Genomic DNA, 27,513 nt, shown 5'->3' on the forward strand with positions numbered 1-27,513 from the left:
CTGAGGACAAAGCAAAGGCAGCAGCATCTATTTATTGGACGATTGCAGGTTCTCTCCTAGTGAGACAGTGCACGGCTTCATTCAGGTTATCTGCACATTCCAGCAAGTCTGGGGGGCACAGGGGAGGAACCACAATGAGAGCCACAAATGTATGGGGAAAATGTACTATAAACCGTTGTTTACATTTTTGGTTAAAGAAAGGAAACTCCCTAATTGACATCCCACTCATAAGGAGAAGTGGGAAAGAAAAGAATTTGGTTTAATCTGGTGTCTGTGTATCTTCTCATTTTGTATGTACAGTTCATTGGGCACTGCTGCTGTCCGCCAGCAGAATACCTTAAAGTAAAAACAGGTATCAGGGAGGAAAAGTATTAACAAAAGGAAGCTCAGAAAGTCGGCTTCAGGAGGGCGGGCGGCTCAGTAGAAGCAGACCGTGTGCAGGAAGGCTCGGCCGCTCTTCTCCTCGAATTCCTGTAGCAGCTCGTCGATCTCGTTCTCCATGTCCTCTGTGTGCTGAATCTGGGGGAAGGCACAGGCCGCCTGAGCGGGTGCGGAGGTGGGCGATGGCCCCGGGAGTGGGGGGGGGGGGTGCCGCGCACCCAGCCGCCCGTGCCCCGACCCGGTGCTGACCTGTGCTCTGGAGACTTGCTGGCACCCACCCCCGCGGGGGCCTGAGGACAGAGGGTTCGGGCAGTCCCCGGCCTCCGGCTGCTGTAGCCCACCCGGGAAGGGGCCGGGCTCTGACCGCAGGAGGCCTGCCCACTGATGTCCCAAGTACACCGACTGGGGACCTTCGCCGCCTCCGCCGTCCCCGTTCCGTAAAGGCTCGGTCACTTGCCCAAAGCCAGCCCGTGCTCTGCATCGGTGGCGTCACGTGCACGGCAGGGTGTTGGGACATCTGTGGCGTCCCCCCTCCCACCCCGGCTGCCACTATGGTCCCTCCCAGTTGTGACAGCCAGAGCTGTTAGCAGAGAAGGCCAGACGTCCCCTGGTGGAGACCCTTCCTGGAAGAAATAGGTGCTGCTGGCGGACAGCCCAAGGGTGGCCCGGGACCGGCGCGGGCCGCACAGTGGCCGAGGCCGCTCACCGGCCCGAGCCTCGGCCTGTAAGCAGCGCCTCTCCGACATGAAGAGACCCCCTGTACCTCGCCTCTCGTCGGGTGACCCGAACGGAAAGCGCACGCGCAGCTTCTGGGCCACGCGCTCCCCTTCAGCCCTTTGTCTCGCGCGATGGCCATGCTGGGAACAGAGGCTGGCCGTGTGGAACGGGACACCAGGGCCTGGGCCCTCCCAGCAACACAGTCCGGGCCTGCCTGTCTCTGGCTTCTTGGTTAAGCCACTTGTTTCCCTCATTTTGGCCACTCCTAGCCAGCTGACCTAAACGCAGAGCTTGCGGGCAGAGGACAGGACGAGGCGCATGGGTCTCTGCTTGGGTCAGTCCTTTTGTCACATCTGAGAGGGAAGGTCTTGCTCTGAGCACAGCTGCACAGTGGCTGCAAAAGCCCCTGGGGTTTTCCACTCAAGGGAGGTTTGCCCAGGGCCACTCGGGCAGGCCAAGGACTGACAGGTCGAGGGTCAAGAGAGGAGGACCCACCGCGTCCACAGAGCTCTGACGGCACCTCTGAGGGCCCCAGGCTCCCTTCGACGTCAGCCAGGTTTCGGCAGACGGGTCTTGGTGGGCACGCACGGCCATCTCCGCGGAAGCCGGACGTGGAGCAGGGCACCGCGCCTCCGTCAACCCAACGAAAGGCACAGAGGCAAGTTCTTAAGCCAGAGCCGTGTGGTTGATCCACAGATCTGTGGGCGCCTCTGCACCTACTTTAACATTTGAAAATAACCCGAACGTGAATCCGAATCACGTGACAGCCACTTTCCAGGTAAAACCCGTGTGTCGGGAGAAGGTGGCCCTGGTCAAGTCCCTCTGGCAGAGACTGCTCCTTGGGGCCCTGGGTCAGGCAGACCTGGACTCCTGGGCCAGAGCAGGGGACAGGAGGGCACAGGGTACTCACACACTGGCACAGCTCGCAGATGAGGAACGCCCCCAGCGTGGCCTCTTCGTGGTTATCCTGGATGTCCACGTTGATCACGTGCACCGGCTGGCAGGTCTCCTGCTCCCTGGAGTTCAGATCTAACAGGGACGAGACACAGCGGTCAGAGGCTTCAGAACCAGAGTGCGAGGGGGCCGACGCGCTCCCTGCCTCTGGCCTCTGGGTAACAGGCCAGGCCCGAGCACTTGCGCGCCAGACGTGGTGTGACTCAAGGAGACCCGGTGACGGTCATCCTCAACGAGCTGGCCACGTGGTGCCACTCGCCGAGCACCAGGCCCCTGGTTCCTCTGCTTCGCACATGCTCGTCATGTGCCCAAGAGACTTAAAACCCGCACGGTGCTGTCAGCCAACACACAGGTGGGTCTGCTCTGACGAACGTGGCCACCCGAAGGCCACCACCTCCCACCCCACCTCCACCCTCGGCCTGCAGGCTGGGGGCGGAGGAGGAGGGAGGGCCCCATCCACCCCACCGCGGCCTTGACCGCTCTCCCCTGCCCACAGGAGCCACAGGAACCCCGCGCCACGCCCTGGGCCGGGAAGCGCGAGCCGTGCGCAGGGCAGCCTGGCCGTCTGGGGACCGGCTCTGCCTCACAGCCAGGGGGGCCCCCGAGGCCGTGACGGGCAGACGGCCAGCGGGTGCGCGGGGCGCGCCCAGCCTGCATCCTTACCCTCCACCACCTGGTCGTACACCCTCTCTTCGCAGGTGAGGATCAGATCGAACAGGTCTCTGCAGTTCTGGAACCTTTCTGGCCGGGGCTTGATTCTCTTGTTTCTGTCCAACATATGTAAAATGCCGTTCTGCGTATAGCTAAGCGCCGGAGTCAAGGAACCTTAAAGACTTGCAGTAAAGCTGGGAGCGCCTACAGCCCAGCCCAGCACCTCAGCGTCTGCAACAGCAGAGCTGCTGGACCCCTTCCTGGCAGGTGCAGCAGAGCCACGGAGGGGCTGAGGCCGTTTTAGGGTGGACCAGGCCAGGCCCTGGAGTCCTGCGGAAGACAAGCCGGGCGGGGGACGCGCTTGCCCTACACCCGGCAGCCCTTCGGACCAACCTTTTCTAGAGAGCAGAGACCTAGCGTCTACAACCTGCTTTTTGACTCATCCCCCGGCAACTCTGCAATCACTCACACTGAGCACAAGCCCTTCAGCGAAGACAAAGCCAGTCCCAGGTCTGGCTCAGTTGCAACAGTTTAAAAAAAAAAAAGAAGAGAGAAAGGGAAGCATGGAGGAGGCTGGGGGGTGGGGTGGGGGAGGGGGGAAGCAGGGGACCAACTGAAAACAGAAGGTGGCCCAGGCCCCGCAGGAGGGGCAAGCACCTCACATGGGACCCTCCAGACAGGGCCACACCCGACCCAACCCAGTGACCCCAGGGATAGGGTTCACCACCTCAAGAGACAGGGACAAAGCCCCCAAAGATGAGCTCCATGGTTATCACTAAAGGGCATTCCAGACAACTGGGAACAAGCATCTTTAATTCTGTTTACGAGACAGATTAGCTGCTGGAGGACTTCTGAGTGATACATTTTAGGGCTCCCCCAGATTTTAAGTTAGGGCAATTTAATCTCCTATTACTCAAAATACATTTCCTACCTCTTTGGATAGCGGAAAGAGCTTCTAGAACATCTGTGAGTGGCCCGTGTCGAGTTTTACATTGAAAAGACACCCGTCAGCTGCCAGGCCGCCGAACCCCCGTGTGCGCCCCTGGGCTGGGCCCGCAGCCCCTCCTGCCCGCCCCAGCCGGCTGTGCTGCCACTCGGAGGCCCTTCACACGCTCGGCACCGAAGTCCAGCGTAAAGAAACGGCTTCGGGAAGGCCCACCCGCTGGTGCAGGGCGGACAGAGGCGGCTCAGGCGACCGGGGCGGCCCATGGTCTCGCTCCCCCGCACCCCTGCCGGCAGGGTGAAGACCACAGCGCCTGACTGTGTCCTGTGTGTCCTCAGACACACACCTGTCTCGGGCGAGGCCGAGGCTGGAGGCTCCCAGCCCCTGGGGACAGGTGGCCACCAGGCGCTCAGGGAAGGCCCCTCATTGGGGCCTGCGGTGCTAAGGCCTCGTGAAACCGTTCCTCCTTTACTTCAGCCTCAATTACTTACGGAGAAGAGGAACAGATGAAATGATTCCTGTAAGGAGAAAAATGCCTCGTTCAGGGATTAAACCCTAACCTTCATTAGTGTCCAAGGGAAGAGTGACGGTGGCCTTTCTGGACCGTTTCCTGGCAAACACCAGAGATGCAAGGCCGGGTTGGGCACGAGCCTCTGAAGACTGACCACAAACCCACCTGCTTCTCCAAGTCACAGTGGCCTGGGACAGGGACAGGACGTGGAGGAGCAGAGAGAGGCCCTGCTGAAAAACTTATCTGGGCACAGCGAGGCCAAAGCAGAGGTCAGCAGAGGGCCCTGCTTCTGGAAGGAGGCAGCACCGTCAGACCCCCCACGACACACAGTTCTCCTGTGGCTGGCAGCGACGGGGGCCCGGAAGCGACCACCAGCTTAGTAAGGGGCCGGCCAACTCCCAGAGGCAGGAAGGCATCTCCAGGGATGGGACAGCAGCAGGCCAGAGTCTCGCCCTCAGAAGGGACGAGCTCCCTTGTCCAGCTGGGAAACGGGTTCCCGGGGGGGGTGGGGACATGGGACGTGGCATGCGGGCTGCCACTCTCCCCAGCACCCTGACCGGAAGCGCCCTGGGATAAACGGGGAGGCTCCTAATGAAGCTTCCGCCTCCAAGTGAACCCCGAGATCTTTCCAGAAGGCCAAGTTGCTGGGGATGAAGCCGGTTATGCCCTCTCGCTCTTGTGGCACAATGCGGACCCACAGCGAGGTTCCCACCTGCCGAGCAGCGTGGTGTGACGCGAGGAGCCACCGCGCACTCCCGGCTGACGGCCTTGTCGCCTCACTCCCGGCCTTCGGAAGGCAGTTGTCTTCACCGCTCTCACCTGCAACAGGTGAAGGCAGTAGGTTCCCCGCACCCCCTGCCTTCCCCCGGGGAAGGACCTGGTGTTCTGGTCACATCGCAGGAAGTACAAAAGGAATGGTCGTCTTCAAACACTCTGGGGTCTCAACTGGCAGACGACTTAGACCTCCCCGGCACCAGCGCATGGCACGTGCTCTTTCAAAGCTGTCATGTAAACCTCAGCATGTAGGCCAAACGAGACTCAGGGGAAGCCCATGGGATACAGGATGGGAGACTGTCCCCAGAAAGAGAGCAAGGCAATGAGAGAAGGAACGGGGAAGCCACGATAACTCGTCTTCTCTGCAAAGTTGAAATGCGCACGGCAAAACACTGCAGAGACCACACCAAGCCCGGCGGGAGCCCCGGGGGCCTGGGGCCAGCTTTGCCTCAAGGGGCCGCCCTTTGAGGGATCTAGGCTCTCCCTGAGAGCAGAGCCACACGGCTCTCGTTCTGATTCAAAGCAACTTTTCCAATGCTAGGTTTAACCTAAAGAGGTTTAGCCGAACTCTTTTCTCTCTCCGGTGATTTCCCAAAGACGAGGGCTTCCACAGTCATTTTGTGAACGTGTACCCTGGGCCCTCCGAGTTAGACCCTCACAGCCCCAGGGGAAGCACAACTTGCTGTCCCGGGAGGAGGGTGAGGGAGGGGATGGAGGGAGCCAGGGACTGCCACGGAGCAAGGCCTGTGCCCCTTGGAGCACCTGCGGAACCTTGGCTCAAACAGAGAGGTTTCCATGAAGGACGGAGGGAAGGCGGAGGTTTACGCTAAAGACAAGTGACAGGAGACGAGCCACCTGCAGAGCTCGCACGGGAAAGGCGCCGCAGGAGCTCGGGGGCCTGACGCTCGCTCACCAAGGCCACGGACTTCCCAGGGGAGCCTCACGCTCCACACCCTCACCAGGCTGCCACCAGGCACCAGCGTCCCTGCTCCCCAGCCAAACAGAGGCTCTTGCCAAGGACGGGGAAGCACAGCCCAAGCCTCGTTTCCCCACAAATGTCACCAACCAAACGTAATCAAGACAAACCCCGGTGAGAGGCGGGGCATGCTGGCCCCAGAGTGCCCGTGGATCCCAGAGGCTAGCAACCAGGCCAAGTCAGAACCTTCACCTTGGGGCGGGGTGGGGGGGTGGGGGGGCGGGGCCTGGGCCAGTTGACCCAGGCAGGGGTGCACTGGGCTCCCCTTCCACCCCCCCGTGGGGGTTAGCACACCCCAGGCGGCTGGATCAGGCCCTGGTTCCACTGCTCAGGCTGTGTTAACAGAGGATGCCCCGCTGAGACGATGGGTGACCAGACCCCTGTCAACACCTGCTCTGGTCCCCAACACTACCATACTTAGTTCAGGTCTTTCCACTTGAACTGGAAGTTTCCAGTTCGGGGGGTTTACTCAGCGCAGAAGGATGCCGTCGGAACTACCCTGGCCTTGGATGTAAACCCAAACCCTCCATAGTTAAGGCTCCCCAAGCGTGGGCCACACCCAGAGAACCTGCTCATCTTTTTAAACCCTGCATCTAGGGTTGATTATATGCAAACATAAGTTACGGAGGAAGAATTTTCAAGTGGGGACCCAAGTCCCCTCTGGGGAAAGACCCTCAAAGGGAGCTCAGCTCAGAAATGCCCAATCACCGCACCCCACCCCACCCCCACCCCCCCACCGCGGGGTCTGGGCCACCACAGGTGCTCAGCATGGGGGTGGGTGATGGTGAGGAAAAGGCCCACCGCCTGGCTGAGACCAGGTCCATGCTCCCAAGCCGGAAGACAGCCAGCCATGCCCCAGGAGAGGACTGGGGCTTCTGAAAACCCCCTGAAAGGCACGGGGACAGAGCACAGTGTTAAAGTCAGCAGGGCCATGCTTCCAGGAAGCCCAGGGTAATATCCCGACCCCAAATCCACCACGAGGGACAACTCCCTGGCCCAGGAAGTTAGAACTCCCAGTCGTCAGCCCTCCTCTCTGCTGCCCTCAAGAACCCCCTGGGCACCCCTCCTGCCCCCGGGGACTTTCCTTTGGAGTGTGTGACCTGTCAGAAGTGGGGAGAGGCGTCCGGGCGCCCCCACCGTGCAGCTGGAGCCTCTCAGGTGCCCGCTCCCCTCAACGCACCTAGGGAACAGGCAGGGAATGAGCCTCCCCACCCATCTCAGAGAGCATTCAAGAGCTCAGTTCAAATTCAGGATTACGTGGTGGCATTTCTGCCTTCAACTTCAAATCAGCACCAACTGAGGCCTGTGGCCAGCGAGGTCTCGCATTTGCTGAATGCACGGGCTGGTGCCCTCCCTGCCCCGGGAGCCACAGTGACATGGCTGTCGGCCTCACACACCCAGGGCCAGACGCCGCAGAAACGGTTTCCCTGGATCCTAGATAACGTTAGAACAAAACCTCCAGGGTTTAGTTTAAGGACTCATTCAAAACACAAACCCAAGAGCGGCTGGCCTGCAGAGGAAGCAGGTCAGGAGCACTTCTGTCTCTGTGGGGAGCCCTCAGGGTAACTTAATGTTCAATGACCACGTCCACAAACAGAATACTGAGCACCGGGTCCTGCAGACACACAGGTGGCAACGGGGGGCTGTACACACAGCACCCCCCAGAGAACACAGCTCCCAAGAACCCACCAGGACAGGTCACTGGCACTGTTCTTAGGAACAAGTGTTACTTACGTGAAAGATAAAGAAAACGAGAACAGGCCTCTGGGGTAGCACGTTCTGAGTGCGGGGACCAGAGGCCTCCCGGGAGGCCCAACCTGCAACCCCACGGTGCAGATGAGCTAAGTGGGGACATGGGACAGCAGGGCACACGGCAGGTGCACCAAAGCGGAGGCGCCCACCACAAGGCTCAGAATCCCACAGCCGCGGCAGGGTCGCCCTTGCTGGGCTCAACCAGCAGAGTGCGTGGAGAGACCTGCGTCAGTAGTCACACCGAGTGTGCCAGCCGCGGACATTTACACCCGGCTCCCGGGGCACACGAGTCAGAGCGTCCCTGAGTACAGCTGGCACCTGCCAGGCGAGCTCACCCGGCACACACGGGCCGCCGCAGCCCAGGGGCACCAATGGCCTCCCCACAACTCACTGGGGAAGTTTCCAGTTCGGGGGGGGGGGGGAGGTGATGCGGCTCACATCCTGTTGGTTTACTCAGCGCAGAAGGATGCCGTCGGAACTACCCTGGCACTCGGCTTCTGGAGCGGCTGCCGCCCCACACCTGGCCTCGGCGGCCCTGCACAAAGAGGCAGCAGACACTACGGAGGGAAGGGTTACATCCTCTCGTTTCTTCAAAGGAAACACCCCCTTTAAAGGGGGCTTACAAAATGCAGCACTGGCATGACAATTCTTCCATCCTGCGGGCCACGCCACCTCCTCAGAAACCTGGAGGTGGGGGCAGTGAGGTCACTGACCCCCCCCCCCCCAGGCTGCTCCCGGCTTTAGCGAACGCGTGGGCCTCACCCCTGGCCACCTAGAGTCGGCTTCAAGTGAACAGACGACAAAGGTCCACCATAACACGCTGTCCAGCATGATTCAACTTTAGCGCTTCATAGGAGGCTTTTACGTAATAAAGAGATGACAGGGCGCCTAGGTCAGTCAGTTGAGCGTCCAACTCTTGGTTTCAGCTCAGGTCATGATCTCACAGTTCGTCAGATCAAGCCCTATGCCAGGCTCTGCACTGCCAGCACGGAGCCTGCTTGGGATTCCCTCTCTGCCCCTCCCTGCTTGCCTTCTCTCTCTCTCTCTCTCTCTCTCTCTCTCTCTCTCTCTCTCTCAATAAATACACAGGAAAGACAGAGAAGAGACGAGACCACTTGTCCAAACAGGTTAAACCACCACATCCACTTAAATTCGAGGAAGTTCAGAAAACAAATTTAAATAACTTGGCCAGATAAATAAAATTACAGTGGGAAAAATACCTTCAGTCTTTGTGAGTGTGTGCGTTTTAACAGTAGGCTCCAAACCCTACGAGGGGCTGGACCCTGCGACCCGAGATGGAGTCACATGCTCCACCGACCAAGCCGGCCAGGCACAGACACACACCTACCCCCAGCTGCTTAATGTTATACAAATTTCAACCTCAACGCAAAAAGCTGAGCCCTAGGATGGAGCATTTTAGTGAAAATTAACTTACTTTCTGACCCTTTTTTAAGAAAAAGTTTTAAAATTATGAATTAGACTATCATCACGCCTAGTTTACATAAATGGTCCCAAACTGGACTAAATCCCAGGTGGGCCGTGGAGACAGGAGGGCTGAGCCCAGCAGCACGAACAGCAGACACCCTGCTCTCTGGGCCGCCTGCGCTGACCACCTACATCCGTGACACGCGGGGCTTTGCCATCAGAAGGCAGCGTCCCACAGGCTGAGCAAGGGCTGTTACTCTCGACGGCCGACACCTCTGTGGATGAGTACAAGGAGAAGTCAAAGAATCCCTCTTCCTCACTGAAACTCTAGTTATTCAGCGAGCTAAGAAAAAAATAGTTGAGGGTGGCTGGGTGGCTCAGTCGGTTGAGCGTCCGACTTGGGCTCAGATGATGAGCTCACGGTCTGGGAGTTGAGGCCCCGCGTCGGGCTTGCTGCAGGCAGTGCAGAGCCCGGACTCGCTCTCTCCCTCTCTCGAAAACAAACATAAAAAACAAAACGAAACAAAAACACCTTAAAAAAAACCCTTGTTTTAGCACAAAATTTAAGAATCTCAGAAGAAAAAAGCCCAAAGCAGGAACAGGACACGATGAGTAGACAAAGCCCACGGGGGTCACCAAGCTGAAACCGCCCCCACCCCCGTTGAGCACTCAGCTTCCACAGCGTCGGGACGTCTGCCGAGGGAGGAGGCCAGTGTTCGCTGCACAGCTGCGCATCTGCCCCCAGCAGGGCTCCTTGTGGGGATCGAGAGCAGCCGGGTCCACAGGCCTCGAAGAAAACAGCCAGCGGGGAAAACAGCCGTGGCCACGGGAGAGCCGACGGCGAGGTTCACCGCCAGCAGAGAAGCAAGCTGTGCAGAGGCCTCTGGAGAGAAAGGCCTCACTGAGCGTCCCCCGCCAACTGGGACGCGCCCAGAACTGCACGCAACAAGGCCCGGTGGGGATGCTTTTCCCGGACTTGGAAATCTTACTCTGGAGGGTAATGATGATGCCCAGCATGCTCGGAGCGAGGCCGGGACAGGGACGCATCGGGGAAAGGCGGACAGGATTCCAAAGCTTCCAGGTGACCTGCAATCCAGGGGGCCATCCTGGCAGAACACGCCGCTCAGACCTGCTGCTCAGAGGCCGGGACAGGGAGCAGGCCCTCCTCGAGGGTGCTGATGGCAGCTGCTGCCTGCCCTTCAGGATGTGTCCTCAGAGCCACCCTGATGAAGCCCCTTGTTTTAGAGGCCACACGCCCACTGGGAGCCCCTCTTGGACAGAGGGCCCGGGCATCTGCCGACGACAGCTTGGGCAGCTGGAAGACCCAGTGGGGCCTCAGGCCCTGCGTGTGCATGAGCTCCCCTGCCGCACAGCTCCAGCTAGTGGTCAGTACCAAGGTGGGCGCCGCCGGACCAGTGTCTGCACTCGGGGCTCCCTCAGGGGGCACTCCACCCCCAAGGCTGGTGAGAAAGCCAGACTGATGCCGCAGGGACCCCCGGGGCCCCAGACCCCCGTCTGCTGCTCAGCCTAGCTGTCTCCCTGGAGCCCTCCCTGACCCCGCACTTCCTCCTGGTCAAGGCCCGGGCAGGCTCCCCAGCCCGGGGAAGAGGCCCATTCCCATGTGCCCATCTGGCCCCCGCCCCCCCCATCCGAGCTCGTGGTGGCTCACCTGGATTCCCACTGTCCAGCACTGGCTACGTGCCACAGGCCACACCATCTCGGAGTTTCGATTCAGGGGAGAAAGGCCAAAGGGAACCACACGGAGGAATCACGGAGCACGCCAAGTGCTACCAAGCTGAGGACTAAGAGGAAAGGCCCCAGGAGAGGAGCACACGTGGGAACCCAGACCACCCCTCACCCACACGGATACAGGAGACACCCCGAGCCCATGTTCTCAGGGCAAAGCACTGAAGCAGCACGGAAGCAAGGGGTTTCTTGTGGCTGCTCTTTAGGCAGCAGGTTATCAGACTGGAGTGGGACATGGCGGCCTCCCTGGGCCCCCGGGGTCTGGTGCCCACGGGCCTCACAGCGACCTACCGCACCTGGCGGTCCTGTCCCCCTTCCTCCCCATCCTGTGAGGGAGAAAAGCCAGCCGGAGAGGGTGCGCCCAGTGTTTTGGGGGAAAGGGCAGGTTTGGGGCGTCTTCAAAAGCATTCAAACAGCCTGTCAGCCGTCAGGGGGAGGACTGAGAACGGCGGGCAGGGGAGCCTCCGCCAGAGCCCTCTCCACACTTCGGGGAGAGGGAGAAAGGCAAGCTTTAAGCACGGGGTCTTCGGGAAGGGCCGTAGGGAGCACTGGGACCCTGGGACCATACTCAGAACCAGCACATCAAAAGCTTTTGAGTTGGGACTTCTTTCATATGAAGAAATTCAACTCGGAAATCAGAGCGGTTTTTCCAGAGCATACAGGCTGCACAAATGAGAACCTGGGAACCCCCGGAGGAAATGTCAAAGTCAGCTCCCGAGCCACCAGCATCCAACCTAACTGCTGCCCCAACACGAGGCTCGGCGGCCAGTTCAGGCCAGTCTACAATGTCCTCTGACCACCCTTGGGTTTATACGCCCGGCATCAGCAAATCACCTCCCGCAGGCTGGGGAGACCAGGCCTGCCCCCAGCCCTGGGTGAGCTCTGGAAGCAGCGGGAGAGGTCAGTGTTGGCTCTGTCATGCCCAGACACGCAAGCGACCCCTGGCAGCTACCCCAGCCGAGGTGGCACACACTCTCCGACACGGTGGTGGCTGTTCCGGCTCCTCATCTGTAAACTTCAAGCGCGAGTGCTTTTCTAAGACCTGAAAGCTTAGATACCAGCAACGCTAGATCAGAGTTTCTCTAGAAATCAGTGTTTGGATTAAGAAGTAGACATTTGTTAAACAAACACTGTTTTCAAAAACTACTTAAAAACTACTTTAAAGAGCTGCCAACCAGCATGAAATGAGACAAGGTGCAACGCAGCAGAAGCGAAGAGAGCCTCGGCGCGCCTCGAGCGCAGCGAGCCAGGGGGCAGCCAGGGACCACCAGCCAGGCGAGCGCGCTCATCCGACAGTGGAGCCGGGCCCGGGCAGGCACGAGAGAGCTCTGGCTGGAGCTGCGGGAACCGTCCCCGCGACGGGACCGGCAGGCGGGCACGCCCCTCCTCCCCACCGGGCTCAGCTGAACTGGACACAAGAGCCTGAGGAGACCCAGACCACAAGCTTCTGGAAAAGGGTAGAGGCCCTGTCACACAGCAACAGGGCCTCAGGGAGGACAGACCCCCTCTTGAGCTCCTGTGTCCACCGACCTCGGACCCAAGACAGAGGTCAGGAGGCTGTGGGGATTGACGATCTTAGAGATCATTTTTATTTTCACCTTTTACCCCAAGACAAGTACACAGTAAAGAACAGGCTGTACAGTGGCCTCTGGAACCACATGGGGGGGGGGGCGGTGAGGGGTGCTCCCTGCAGGCAAATATTCAAGTATAACTCGGGACCCTCCAAGAACTTAACTACTAACAGTCCGCTTCTGACCAGAAGCCTCACTGGGAACACAGTCAATTAACACATATTTTGTATGTATCATATACTGTATTCTTAGAACAAAGGAGCTAGAGAAAAATTTAAGAAAATCACAAGGCACAGAAAATACACTTACAGCACCATACTGTATTTATCGAGAAAAATCTGCGCACGAGTAGACCTGGGCAATTTCAACTCATGCTGTTTGGGGTCAACTGTACACATGAATTAACCCAAGGCCTAAAAGACAGTGCAAATGAGGATGAAAAGGAACAAATGGTTAAAAAAAAAGCTAACCCCAGAAGGTAATTACAAAAGATGGAGAAAAATGAGAATACGGTGGATCCAGGATCCAGGAAGTGATAGTTCCATTCGCATTTCAAATCCATGTTTAGGGGGCAACTGGTCTCTTCAGTTAAAAATGTCATTGACTATATTTAGAGCCACACACTGACTTGCTTTTAAAGACAAGTGATTTTAAGTGATTTTGTAGTTCACAAAGCATGTAGCTACTCAAGGTTTTAAACAGGCACGAATTTGAACGCACAAAACTCTCAGGCCCGAGGAGGACACTGCAGCCCTCCCCTCCACCGGGTCCAGTGATCCGCTATTGTCGCAGAAGTTACTTCCGGTTCAGGAAAGGTGCTCCAGGCAGGCCCAGGGCTCTTCACCACCCTCCCACCCCCCCACCCCCCCCTACCCCCGCCGAAATGCCGTGGAGGCAAGTGCGAGCCGAGCCTCCAAGCCTGCCCCACTCCAGCCCTGGAGCTGTGCTCAAGCCCACAGGGCGAAACCCTAACTTTAAAGCTGCTCCATATTCAAAATAACTCCAGGGCAAAGGAAGACAAAACTTAAGGTTAAAAGAGGGAAAAAAAAAATCATGTCTAAAAATGGACAGTTGGATACAGGCCCCACGAGCCTCGAGGACATGCTGAGGGGCGCAGCCCGTTACAAAAGGGCACAAGGCCCAGGACTCCACTTGGATGAAGCGTCTGGACAGAAGGTAGCCGGTGGGTGCCAGGGGCGGGGGACGCTGGGGGGGGGGGGGGGTGAAAACGGTCCACGATTACCGCGGTGATGGTTGCCCGGCCCCATGAAGTACACGAAGGCCCACAAGACCGTGAGCTTCGTGTGCTGCATGGATTCTCTGACCACAAAACTCTTCTGTAAACTTGACTCCCAGTACTATTGGTAGATAATTCCCACAGGAAACTGGTGACCAGACCAGTCCAGCTTTATGGACTAGTTTAGGGTTAGCTGAACAAGGTCTGTATCCCACCTCACGCCCCTGCCCTGCTGCACCTCCCACGGCAGGTCCTACAGGGACAGCAGACCAGGGCTTGGCCGCTCAAGCATCACCGGGAGCCACGGGCAAGAGGCCCCCAACCCCTCGAGGCCCACCCCGCTCAGAGAAAACCACCTACCTATAAAGTGCTTTGACACTAGCAGGCCTGCCGGCCAAAACTTACGAGAGCCCCGCGCTCAGCACCGCGTCCTGACTCTGCCTCAGGAGCGCTGTGCACGCACGCCATAGGGCGCCCGACCCATGCCACTGCGCCACTCGGCCTCATCTCCCAGCTCTGCTCACCATGTGCCATTTTTCTCCTGTCCAGTCATTCTCTCCCTTGAAAATTCGAGCACGTGCTGAATGTGGTGTTTTATCTGTGGGTTACATCCTAAAATACCTTCCCGCTCTCCACAGCAGGTTCTAACCGTCACTTCCGTAAGAGCCCTGGCAGTCTAGGCTACAGATCTGGCTTTGTAGCTCTTATCTGCGCACAAAAGCCAATGGGGGAAGCAACCAAAGCGGCAGGCCGCCTGCAGCTGGATGTGCCCCATTACCGGCCGAGTATCCCCTCCCGTGTTATCAGGGCACCTCCCAAGCCCGGTGTCTGACCCCAACACACAGCTGATCCTCCGCCATCGCCTCCTTCCCGGTTCCCTTCATGCACGAAGACTGATGCCCCCGTCCTGAGTCTTGCCAGTGCCCACGGGGAACCCCTGGAACACGTGTCCCTCCTTTACTGGCCAAGGGCTGTACTTGGGCGAGCTAACCAAGTACAACCCCCTTCCTAAAGGACAGAGATCCCACCCAAGAGAAGTGACTAATAAATCGACAAAGGTGTCCCTCCCAGAGCCTCACGAGGAGCAATCAAAAGGGGAGGTCTGTGAGGATGACCTTCCCACGCAGGGTCTCAGGAGGCAAATAGCGCAGTGACAGTTGGAACAGCCACGTCCCTCCCAGCCACACCCTCCCCACAATGCAGCCAAGGCACACACGTGTGGCTGTCTCCTGGACTGGATGCTCTGTGGAGAGACTGTGCCTCTGTACAAAGTCAGCCCACAAAGGAGATTCTGAATTCTGAGCAGCTGGTCTCTGCTCTTTCATTCAGAACTGCCAGGACATCGCATCAACCCTCCTACTCCAAATCCTCTCATTCTGGTCTTTTTAAAATGTGGTCATTGCTGCCTGTTCCTAGAAACAGGGGGGTCACGATCAACTCCATGGTCAGAAGGCCTAATTTGTAACGATTAAGGGAGTACGAACAAATAAATATTCTCTGATTTCATTTCCCTCGTGAACATAAGAGTTTTAAAGATGAATGGTGCCAGCTGAAGAGTAATCTTCAAAAACAGAGTCTCAAGATAAGCCTGACGACACATGGAGAGTTTTAACAAGCTACAAAAAGGTTTTTGACTTAAGGTCAAAGGTTCTTCCAGGGTAAAGGGGCTGTGGTCAACACTTCTCTGCAAGACTTAAGACCAGCTCTCGACGCAAGGGAGAAGTTCAGGGAGAAAGCCTTTCTGAGATGCTGCTCTCGGTGAGCCAGAGCCCAGCCTTCTTTCTTGGCCCAAGGACACAAGCAGAGCACGTCACTGCAATGCAGGGACCGGGGCACAGCTCACTGGAAATCCTCGGGGTCTCTTCCCAGAGCAGGCTCTGGGCTTCTGAGAAAGGGGGCACGCAGGACTTCCCAGGAAGACGCCGGGTCCACTGCACCACGTGTCCTGGACTCCTGGGAGCGGTGCGTCACAGGTGACCCACCATCCACAGCGACTCACAGACAGCCCCACGTGCCAGGCTATGGCACTGTGGCCTCAGTGCCCTCCGAGAACGTTCTCATCGTAGGTGAGGAAGGAGAGCACAGGGGGCAGACGGAATAACCGTCAGGGTCCAGTTTTACACTCTGCTAGAATGACATGTGGAGCCACACTCCAGCTAACTGATTAGTCTACAGATTTACAAAAAAAAAATTTATAGTTTATTAAAAATTGTAAGAGCACCAACACGAAGACAAAGTTCTCCGTCTGGTGTTTATATTCCTTGCACTTGGGACATGTCTGGGCTCCATCCTGAAAACTATAAATCACTCACCGTAACAAGGCAGGCCCCGAAGTTTTAAAGCAGCACAGGGTGATCATGAAGCGCCCTGGACAAAAGCCAGGCAACAATGATCTTAACCACTGCACAGCCGGAGGTCACGTTCATAAAACCTATTTAAAAAATACCTTTTCTTTCACATGAGTCTTAAGTAGCAGATCCTGTCTGTGTTGCCTCTTCTTGGGATGAAATAAAGTTCTCTCAGATTATTTGCTTCTGACATGCTTCCCTCGGTTGCAAACCTGGCCCTCCTACTAATCTGACCCTGTGGCAACGTGGCAGAGATGTGTGAAGCGGCCTGTCTACATACGCATCAGCGCACACCGCGCTCACACGTGCGCGCACACACGCACACCCACGGACACGCCTACCTACCTGCAGAGGACAGCGGTGGGCAGCCCTGCAGTGAGAAAAGCAACTTAATTCTGTGGTTTCCGCTTTCCTCATCTAAGCTGTTCTGCTTAATGTTAAATCGGAACTTTCCTCGACTCTGTCAAGGTGCGCTCCACGCTTCCATCTGCACACCCTACGTGTCCGCTTCTGCACCGCGTGTGGGGTGACTCCACACACCCCACGGAGGCGGCCACTACGTGCCCACCTCACGGACGCCCCTAAACCGGAGGTCAGAGTGACGTACACGTCACAGATTACACCTGCCAGAGACCAGCACATGGGGTTTGTAAAGGGGCAGCCCACTGGGATACAGTTCTTTGTCCTTCCTAAGGAGATCATTGTACATCTGGTCGTATGTAGTTTTGAAATCATAAACATTTGGCTTGTCCGGTGCTGGTCCTGGGAGCTTCACGTGGGTTCCTGTTCCAAAGGACCGGACACTGAATCCCCGTTTGCTGAAAGACACAGAAGGAGAGAAAGAATCACAGTTGGATTAAGACACAAACCTCTCAAACTAAGGGAAATGACATGGGAAACAGAGTGACTGCTGATGCTACAGAACACGCTTTTACATCTGTAACTTTTGGCATCGCATGCACAAACCGTCAGCAATCCTGCAGCATACTGCGCGAATCTGGATGAAGCCCACCCGGACGGAAGACAGAGGGTCTCAACCCAGTTACAAGGTGGCGTCTGAGCACCACAGCTGTATACCACGTCCCTCTAGAAACTTTCTGACCCTCAGGGGCCTGCCAGACATGCAGGGTTAGAGAAGATTTCTTCTGGAACATTCCTGATGCCTGACCACTACCCTGACCTCTGTAGAGGGTTCAGGTTCACAGGACCTCTATCTCCTGACTCCTGAGAGGCTCCCATGGACTTAACAGCACACTCTACCACGGGGAGTGCCACGCGTCCCGTCCCCAGCATCTTGTGGTGTGGGGCTTGCCGGGAAACCAGAACCGAGAGCCCGGGGGCGGCCGGCAGCTCCGTGTCGGCTGTGAGGGCCGAGAACAGATAGTCCCCAAGTGCTGGAGACTCTTGTAACCTGGATCAAAGATAAGGAAAGGGACGAGCGTGTCTCCTAACCAACCGGGGGGGGGGGGGAGGGGATGTACACGAAGCGCAGCCCCTGTGACAAGCCACACGGGGACAGAGGTCCTCTCACAATAACCACCAGAGGTATGAGGGCCCACGACGCTCTGTCACCACTGATAACCACTCTCGGGTCTGTGGCGGTCATGTGCAAAAAAGTCAGTCGGCATAGAACTTGAAAGCTTCCAAACTCACGGTGAGTAAAAGCAAAAAGTTTAAGTGTTAAAAGCGTCTCAATAAATGGGACTTCTCATCATAGTTGTCTATCTGTAAACCATAACCTTCTGCATCTGAAGGGACTTCCCCAGCTGCAGGCCTCGGGAGAGCACGTGTGTTTCCCACATCCTTCGCGCAAGCCCCGCCTGGCAAGAAGGGTCTCAGGCTTTTCTAGAAGTTGGGCTATTCGACTATGTCTGGAGATATTTTTGTTTGTTTACAACTGGGAGGTGCTGCCGGTATCTAGGTAGCAGGGAGGCCGCTAAGCCTCCGACAGGGAACAGGACGGTCCTCCAGGCCAGAATGTCAACAGGGCCGCGGCTGAGCATGCCCTGACGTAGAGGAGGAGACAGATAACCCAGAGGAGCTGGGCACAGGCATGAAAGTTACAGAAAGGAAACGGCTTCATCTCACTCGTCACAAGAGAAACGCATCAGACGAAGGACGGGGAGTCTGCTCAGGGGTTAGCGCCCTCCCACTGCCACGTCAGCGCCACACAGCGAGGACGTGGTCCCTCTTGCTTGCCGCCGTGTCCCTGGCACCTACAGTACCCGACGGACGGCGAACGAACAGCAGTTTTACAAGGGAGAAAAACCTCAGACGGCGCTGCTGCAAGGACTTGTGAGCCTCCGGACGGGGCACCGACATCCGTCAAGCACAAACCGCCCACCCTCTCCAACGTACACACTTCCCTCTGGAAGTCCGTCCTGTGGGCTACGTGCACACATCTGCTAACGGCCCGCAGGACACTCCCCGCAACCCTGACGAGAACCAGCCCATGTCCCTCCACGCAGCGGGACACGACTGCCGCTGTGAAAAGGGTGAAGGGTGCCACCCACACAAAATCTGGTGCAACTGTTCACAGAAAAATCAAAGAGTGGAAACATGCCCAACTGTGGTGGCACAGGAGCCTGGGAGGGGCTGTGTCCCCAAGGGAAGAGAAGCCTCAACAGCCGGTACCTTCTCGGGGCATCGAGTTGGAACAGGGGTGGCCTGGGTGGCTCTGTCGGTTAAGTGTCTGACTTCAGCTCAGGTCACGATCTCAAGCTCATGAGTTCAAGCCCCGCATCAGGCTCTGTGCTGACAGCCTGGAGCCTGCTTCACATTCTGTGTCTCCCTCTCTCTCTGCCCCTCCCCCACTCACACTCTGTCTCTCACCTCACCCGAGCCCTGGGAGTTTGGCAAGGGTGGAGTCACCTGCCTGCGTCCCTAGAAGTCCAGTCCGAGCTGTGCAAGCAGGCCCCCAGGGACATCACCCACGACAGAGAACACGATGATCAGCAAACCAAGGCCCACACGTACCTGAACCGTTAAAACCCTAAAGACAACCAACATTTCCGACACTTAACCACGATACACCCTGTGCTGTGACCAGAGAGTGACCGGCACGGACACACAGACACCTCTACTCGTGTGCCCTGAGGAGGCACACGCAGACCGTCTTCACCCCAAATCCGAATCCGATTCCTCGCTAGTTCAGATCACGTAGGATCAAGTACTTCCTGCCAGATCACCGACACGCCCACGATGAAGGTCACCTCAACAGCCAACAGAGACAAGCTGCTACCCAGGTGCCAGCCACCTGCTGATCTCCGAGCAAGGAAGGTCCATGGGCACCTGCTTCCGTGCGGGTCCCATTCCCCTTAAGAGGGTCCTGAGCGAGCAGGTCGTGGCCACAGAGCCCTGGAGGGCACACAGCGGTGAGCCCGAATCTGTCAGGAACTGCCCGCAACAAGCAGCCTGCTGTTTTAGCACGGAGCCACTTCCCCCGAAGTGTCCTCAGGATGCCCCAGCGGCTTAGAGCCTGATGCAAGGTGGAAAATGCACATCACTGAAGGAAAGAGGGAGGGATTCCTGAGACCAACCCTGGCCAGAGGCATAACCCCCCTTGTTGGTGTGCGAACCCATGCCAAGCCTCAAGTCTCCTGTGAGTTTACCCTGTGGCTCCTGGAAAGGCAGGCTCCCGGAAGCGTCACAAGTATCCGGGATGTGGGTAAGCCAGCTCCACTGACCCCTCACCAGTGTCCGGGGGCCCTGGGCCGCTCACATCCCCAGCATCTGCTGGCCCGGGCACCGCATCTCTAGCCGGCAAGGGAAAGGACGGAGGTGTGCTATGAAACCACATCAGCCACAGAAACAAGACCCCCAAGGGCACAACTCAAGTTTCAAAAGATGAAAAACCACCACCACTTCCAATGGCAGGTTTATCATTCCATTTTGATGCAACAATGTTTCCTGGAGCTTACTGTGCACTGGGGATACAGCAGTGATGAAAACAGACCCAAATCTCTCTTCTCAGACGGTCAGGAGGTCAGGAGGCGGGCGGAGGGACGACAAAGCAGGTAAAACAGTCAGTGCGCACCACAGACAGGCCAGCGAGAGGACAGCAGTGGAGAAAGCTGTGGGGCAGGAGCAGAGGGGATCGGGGAGAGCGGGAAGACAGGGCACCTCAAAGATCTTCACGTCCTAGCCCGTGATGCAGAGACCCTGGACCGGACCCCAGGGTGCTCCAGGCAGGCCACCTGAAAGCTGCCCACTGAGCTCCCAGGAGGTTCCAACCAGAGACCCCTCGGTGCAGGGACTCATGTCCCCCATCCTGCTGGGGCCGCCACCTGGCAGGCCCACCTATCTCTTCTACCCATCTTCCAGCACAGGGGGGTTCGAGGTTTGCATTAGGTGTCCAAATGGAACATTTTCCACTTTTGTCTGTCCACAGCCGTGGAAGTAGATACCCTAGGCTTCCGAGGGGGTGACTGCAGGGTCCCCAAAGGACCAGGTGGGACTCTGAATGGAGGAAGCCAGCCCCCACTGGGAACAGCCTGGGGCCCATCCTCCCCACCCGCCCCGACTTTCCGAAATGGCAATCCAGCGTATGCTGAAACAAAACGAAATGCGGCTCGGTCTTCCCCAACAGAATGTTCCCAAGCGGCAAAAAGACTAACTGGCAACAGAAGCTCCCTTTCTTCTCAGCTGATGCAAGTGACAGAGCAGCCCATCTTGTGCTGTGACAACACTGCGGTGTGACAATGACCTTACATAAGGGAACCGAACGCTATAAAAACATTCCTGACAACCAAGAAGCTTCGTCTCAAGGACCAACTATTTAGTATGTTAAACTACCCTTTATCAAATGTCTTCCCAGGTATCAAAAAACCTATCACAAAGAACCTATCAAAGAAAATGTTAAATTTTGGGAAACGAGTTGTTTCAATTATCATCCCATGGCTAAAAGTAAAATAATGATGTTAAAATGAATACCAAAAAGGATCATAAGCTAGCATCCAAGTTTTCTACAGTGTGGTTATTAATCTAATTTCAAGCACTGCCGTGGCTACGACTGGAACCCTAGACCCACCGCCAACCTTCTGAAGGCACACCCTGTGTCTAAGCAGGGCGCGAGGCACGCACGGGCCCAGGTCACCTTCACGCAGGCACATCACTCACTGCTCACCGGCCCGACGTCTAGTATGTGATGACCTCATACGTACAGAACACAAATCAACTGCTCACAAGCATCGCACCTGAATGCCTGCCTGCAGTGTCACAGCGCGAAGACTGCAAGATGAGCTCTTCTGGAACGTTAACGCTCCAGGAAGATTCGTCTTCGTCTGCCACACGTTGGCCGAAAACATATTCCGGTAAATATTTTCTAGGGTTCACACCGTACTCTTACCGTCCCACAAGGTCAACGACAAAACCGAACGGCTAAGCGGGAGGTCACCGTGCCAGGCCTGCGACAAGTGAGCCATCACATTTAGCCCCCGCATCAGCACCCCTTCTCGGGTGTTCCTCCCTCCACAGCTGCTTTTCCTCAACCCCGGCTTCCGGCAGGCCACCTTGCTCTGCTGGTTCCCGTCAGCCTCTCGCGTCCCTGCCCACCCACGCCGCACAGTGCCAGCAGAGCTGACCTGCGAGACCCGGTACTTCAGATGGTCCAGCAACAGCTGACCACCGATGTGCTGCTTTCCTGCTCCAACACTAACTGGCCCTAAACAAGAATGTGTTGCTCATAGATGGGAGCCTGCTGAACCATTCCCCGCTCTGGGCTCCTCCTGTTTTCATCTATAAAAGACTGAAGATGATCCCTGATGCAGGGGAGAATATTTTAGCTCTTTGAGTGGTCACCATGCTTGGTCTACCCTGTTCTGAACCCATGTTTGTATTCAAACAAAAATCTACGTTCCTCCATCACCCTCACTTCAGTTCTGCCTCCTGAAGACAAAAAACAACGCAGTCCCTTAAAATCTATGAAGGCACATGTGTTCCCCTGGAGGCACCTCCCTCTTTAAGTTCGTTTATTTATTTTGAGAGAGAACATGTGCACGTAAGTAGGTGGGGGGCTGGTGTGGGGAGAGAATCCCAAGCAGGTTCCACGCAGAGCCCCACACAGGGCTCAATCCCACGAACCATGAGATCACGACCTGAGCTGAAATCCAGAGTCAGACTTAACCAACTGAGCCACCAGGCGCCCCACCCTCTGCCATAAAGATGTGATTTCAAATCCTTTCACCTTCCCAAACGGTTTCCATTCAAGTGTGCTCAGAACCAAAATATCAAAAGATACAGCCAGAGAGGCTGCACAGCTGACTATCCCTCCCTGGTAAAGGACAAGACACTACTGGAAATGAGGATTTAGCACAACTGGGTGTGCTGTTATGGTATAAACACAGGCAGCCTGAGACTCGGTCCCATCTGGGAGAGGATGTCTAATTGCCCGTCCCAGGGTGGCCGGAGGCCCACATGACCCAGTCATGACACGAAGACTTGACTGCCTCACCCCAAATCGGAAAACCACAGGACCTCAGCCCATTCCATTGTCCTCCCCTCAGCCGGGACCCCTCTTCAGCCCACGATTTTCCCATCTAGAGTCTCGGTTTATACCCAGAGGCCCTCGTGTCCAAATCCCTGCTGTCACTCGTGAGCCAGGGCTTCCTGCGCTGGGTTCCATCTCCTCACCTGTATTAAGTGTGGACCTCCTAATGGTTATGAGGCTGAAATCAAATGGCATTTAGAAAGCGCTCGGCAGAGAGGAGCTCAAGAGATTGACCCCCACCTGGTTTCCTTCACAGCTGCAGCCTCTCTGCTCATCCTCCCCAAATCACACTGCCTTTGACTAGAAGCAAATTGAGAACTCAGTTCAGCAATATATAAGTCTATCCTTAAAATGTTTTGAATGGCTACCATCAGAGAGCTTCCTAAAAATCAACATGGCCCTCAGGATGCCTGGGTGGCTCAGTTGGTGAAGTGTCGGACTCCCGGTTTCGGCTTAGGTCACGATCGCACGGTTTGTGAGTCTGAGCCCCGCGTCACGCTCTGTGCCAACAATGAGCTGTCTGCTTGGCATTTCTCTCCCTCTCTGCTCCTCCCTGGCTTGCACTCACGTACATGCGCTCGTGCTCTCTGAAAAAATAAACAGACGAAAATTTTAAAAAATCAACATGGCCACTGACATCTAGGAGACAGTTTGGAACAAAAAGTAAATTAATTGACCCCAAAGGGCAATCTCAATCTACAGTGTACAAAGAACAGAAGCCTCTGTGGAAACACTCCTAAAAACCTAAAGCGCTCCCAGGGCTGGTATCTGAAACAAGTTAGTCTCAAAGGATCAAAAATGATCACCCCAGGGAACACTGTGACGAAAAATGCCAACATTTATTACCACTAATATTTGACCTGTCAAAAAGAGTCAAAGCTGATTTTCAGTAGGGCAAAAATAAAGAACAAAATAAAACAGGGCTTCACCAATAAAACTACCTACTGTGCGGGTTCAATTCACTGCATTCCTTCCGATACTATGCCGTCTCAGGTGGCTGTAACCGAGCTGCGGTTTTCCTTTCCCACCTATCACGCCCTCTCCCCAGGCCTTCACAAACGCCCCCTTTATAGGCCCTGACGTTCATAAGCCCTAAGGCGGTAACAAAACCACCACATCGATTTCTTAAAGATGCTTTTAAAACCTGTAAATAATCCAAATAGGAAACCACAAATAATTGTCAAAAGTGAAAATGGCATGAAAAGTTGGTTCATCTCAACAGCAATTTTAAAACCAAAGGAAGGGGGAGATCCTCTCTCGCCCCAGCAGCATGAAAAAATGAGATACCCAAATTGAGAAACTGGGAATTCTCTAACAGGTACTTTTCTGGAAGACAGTCTGGCACAATATATGCAAACGTACGATATGCCAATCTTTTGACTTAGCAATTCTATCCCTAGGAATTCATGCCAAGGAAATCAGAAAACTGTGCAAAGATATTCATAGGCACAAGGATGTTGACGTTTTAAGACTGAAAGAAAACAGCCCCAGTGTCTCCTAATGAGGAACTGGCTACAAAATTAATTGCTACACAGAATTCCTCTGGATTACTGTGTCCTGATTTTGTAACCACTGCCATTACTCAATGTGAACAGAGGTATTCAAATTCCATACATCAAAACAAGAACCGAAATCAAACATTATGTGAAATTACCAAACAACATTTTAATCTCTTAGGCGTCTGGGCACACAGAAACTTCCAGAAGGTGGTACACGGAAAGGGTCCTTTGAGTCATCGCCATCGTCTCCATCTTCTCTGTATCTTTTACAAGGAGAACTTTGTTTGTACAAACGCTACTTTCTAACAAAAAATACATTCCCCAAATGTAAGTATTTTAGACCCTAAAGATTCATGTCTAAATTAATGTCGCATTCACATCAATAACACAGGTTACCTAAACTTACCTCCTTGTATCCTCATTCTGAACCTCTTTTTGAGTAAAACTTTAACAGTAAAACAGGTAAAAACACACATAATTCCTTCTTGGTGATTATTCGGAGGGGCTCTTCTGCACCCCCATTTCCAGGGGAAACAGGAGACGCAGTGCTGAGCCGCTACCGCCGCTTTGAACTAAACAAGGGCGCGCCGTCTTGTGATGACCGTCTCAGGGAAGTTATCAGACAGGCAAGACTTTTGGAACTGGTTTCATTAACAAAGTTGCTTTAGGTAACTAAAAAAACATTTTCCTTTTGTTACATTTCATCTCAACTTTGTTATGCAGATCACCGGCCAGAACCAGCAGAATGAGGTGGTCTCCAAATAATGCGTTCTTAGAACTCAGGACATTAAATTTTATTTTCCTTGAGGAATCTTCCAGGAATGTTAACCTTACATTCTTTTGCTCAAACTCACCAAACATTTAATGACTCCGAACTTAATTCTAGCACATTCCTGGTTTTAAAACAAGTTCGCAGTTTTAAAGGTTGTAGTTTAAAAACCACCTTCACAATGAATTGTTAGGTTCAAAGCATCCCATGCTCTAACAAAAAACATTAAGCGAATACTGTGGGCTGTGTGGCATAGATTAGAAAAAATTAAACTTCTAATTAGCAGGTCCTGGACACCTGACACTCCTACCTTCGTTAAGAAACGGGAGAAGGTGCAGGATATTCTAAGTTTTCCGAGTTACTGGGGAGAGTTAAAGTTGCACTGTGAGAACTACCAGCAGGCTCTGTTGTTATCCCTTGTGGAAAACTTCCGGGAGAAAAGGCGGTTTCAACTTTGCTTTACTACCAAAGTTGACAATGTATACCAAACTTTAACTGTAATGTGAGAGATCAAGTTCACGTTTTAACAAGTGATTTTGAACGAAAAAAATTACCAAGCGGGAATAAACTTTTATTAAATACATACAACGCCACGATCACAAAAGAGAGTGCTGACACGTCGATTACAAGCGCACAAAAAGCGAATTCACGTGGAGTGCAGAAATTACTGACTGGAGGCTTTGGGGAGAGGGGCATTTTTTGGCAGGAGACTCGAAAATGTAGTCAGGGGCAAAAACACAAATACATAAAATTAACAAAATAGGCGGGTTTTTCTTTTTTTTAAGCCTTCCTTTATCCTGAGCTTACGTCGTGTACGTTTTCCAGATCTGATAAATGACGACACCCCCTGGAGACAGTCGTCAGGACACTACCATCTCCTAGACCCTCACCTGGACTTGGCACTTACCGCCCCACCGATGAAAATCTTACAGAAGATCGGCTATTTTCAGATGCACAAACATACGTGCAAAGTGGATGCAACAGCATCAAGCATCTGGGTTTACCGGGAGCTTGGAGGTTTGCGCGAACGGGACCCTCTGGGCTCAGAACCTGAATTCTCCCGCGACGCTAGGAAACGTGTGGGGGTACCGCGCGGACCAACGAGCCTCGTCGACTCCTCGCTGCGCTCGGCCCCGAAGCCAACGGGCCCGGCGCGGCCCACCCGGCGTCCTCCGGCGGCCGCCGCGCACCGCCTGCCCGGCCGCCGGCGTCGGGCCTGCGGGACCGGGGATTGGGGCCGCCGCCCAGCACGGGCCGGGAACCGGGGCCGGGACCGCCGCCGCCCAGCACAGGCAGGGCAGGGCGCGCGAGGCCGGAGAAACAGCCTGTCGGCCGGCATCGGACGGGGCGCGCTAGGCCAGGGCGGAGGCCCTAACTACCTGAGGATGTTGTGCGCCTCCATGCTCCGGTTCTGGTTGCTCGAGCACACCACCGCCACCCGCAGCGGCGACGACGGCATAGCGGCGGCCGCACCGACCGCGACGCGCCGGCTCCGGGACTCCCACCCAGCCGCGGAGCTTCCGCGCGAGCAAGATGGCGGCCGCGGCGCCCGGAAGTCATGACGCCAAGGCGGCGGCGCCGCGACGTAACGCGTCGAGACGCGCGACGCGGGCAGGCGGGCGGGCGCGCGGCGCCCCAGCGGCGTTTCGCGCGGGCCCTCAGCGCCCGGCCAGGGGAGGAGGAGGCCCCGCCCCCGGGCGCCGGGCCTCCGGCAAGCGCTCCGCTGCTCCGGGCGGGCGCGGCCGCGGCCCTCGTCCCTCGCAGGGGCTGCCTTAGGGCCCCCCGGGAGCCTCGCGCTGGCGTCCTACGTCACAAAACCCCGCCGCCGTCGCCGGCAGTGTCGCCCCCGACGCCCCGAACGTCCCGCCGCCGTCGTCGTCGAGAGTGACGCGCCCGCCGCGACAGCGGCTGGGGTCGGTTGTGTGCGTCGTCCCCGGCCTGCCGGACCGCGGGCTCTCGCTCCTGCCGCCGGAGCCGTTACGCGCCCCCTAGACCCGCTCCGCGCGCACGCTGTCAGTCCCCAGTGCTCCAGGTCGCTTCGGTCGTGGGCCCCCGCCGCCTCTTCTGGAACCGCCTTGCGGCCCGGGGCGCGCGCAAGCGTCAGCGCACGGCTCTCCTCAAAACCCTTACAAGTTTAACATTTAGGTGAAGTTACGAAGCACTTGGGGAGAGGACCCGTGAAGGACCCGCGGGAGAGCAAGTTGACTAGGTCCTCGGGTCGGTTTGGAGGCACTGCGGGCTCGAGATTTAGGGTCACGGTGTAACAGACTAGGGAACCCCCTTTGTTATTCTCCAGCCCTGTCCACCGCCTGGATCCGGGTTTAGAGTGGACAGGGAGTTGGTGTTTTCTAGGGGAGCACGACAAAGGGGGGGGGGCAAACGGAGGGCGATGCTCCCCCGTGGGAGCCGCACTGGGTAAGAGGAGGAATCAGGCCATGCAAGGGTGGCGGCAGTGGAGGGGCACTCTGTGCGTTGACTTGGAGATCCCCCTGGAGTGGAACAGCTGTGGTAGTGGGGTGCCTGGAGCTGTCGACGTGGGGGTGGCGGCTTTTTGAACTAGGTATTCGAAGGGTAGGTGTGACCGTAGGCACGGTGGAAGAGAGGCTTCCTGTTGGAGAGGACGTGTGAAACTCAGAAGCCAGATGGTGAGGCACCACCGTCACCGATACTGAAGTGTCCTATCCTTGCTCCTGCTGTCTGCAGGGAAAACAGAAGCTGAGAACCCGGCCCCTAGACTCTCAGGACTGCTGGACATAGTTGGGGTGGGGGAGG

General features: G+C 56.1%; 1 protein-coding gene across 1 annotated transcript; it reads right to left on the reverse strand.

Moving 5' to 3' along the window:
* Positions 1–16: 16 nt before the first annotated feature.
* On the reverse strand, positions 17–26,471 carry SSU72 (SSU72 homolog, RNA polymerase II CTD phosphatase). The gene is made up of 5 exons (XM_043573539.1): positions 26,121–26,471; positions 16,661–16,804; positions 2,716–2,855; positions 2,009–2,127; positions 17–519 (listed from the first exon to the last, which is right to left on the reverse strand). The coding sequence occupies exons 1-5, from the start codon at positions 26,198–26,200 to the stop codon at positions 418–420; spliced, it is 585 nt and encodes a 194-aa protein (XP_043429474.1). The 5' UTR covers positions 26,201–26,471; the 3' UTR covers positions 17–417.
* Between the last annotated feature and the right edge of the window lie 1,042 nt (positions 26,472–27,513).

This window comes from Prionailurus bengalensis, chromosome C1 (assembly GCF_016509475.1).
Source record: "Prionailurus bengalensis isolate Pbe53 chromosome C1, Fcat_Pben_1.1_paternal_pri, whole genome shotgun sequence".
Lineage (NCBI taxonomy): Eukaryota > Metazoa > Chordata > Mammalia > Carnivora > Felidae > Prionailurus > Prionailurus bengalensis.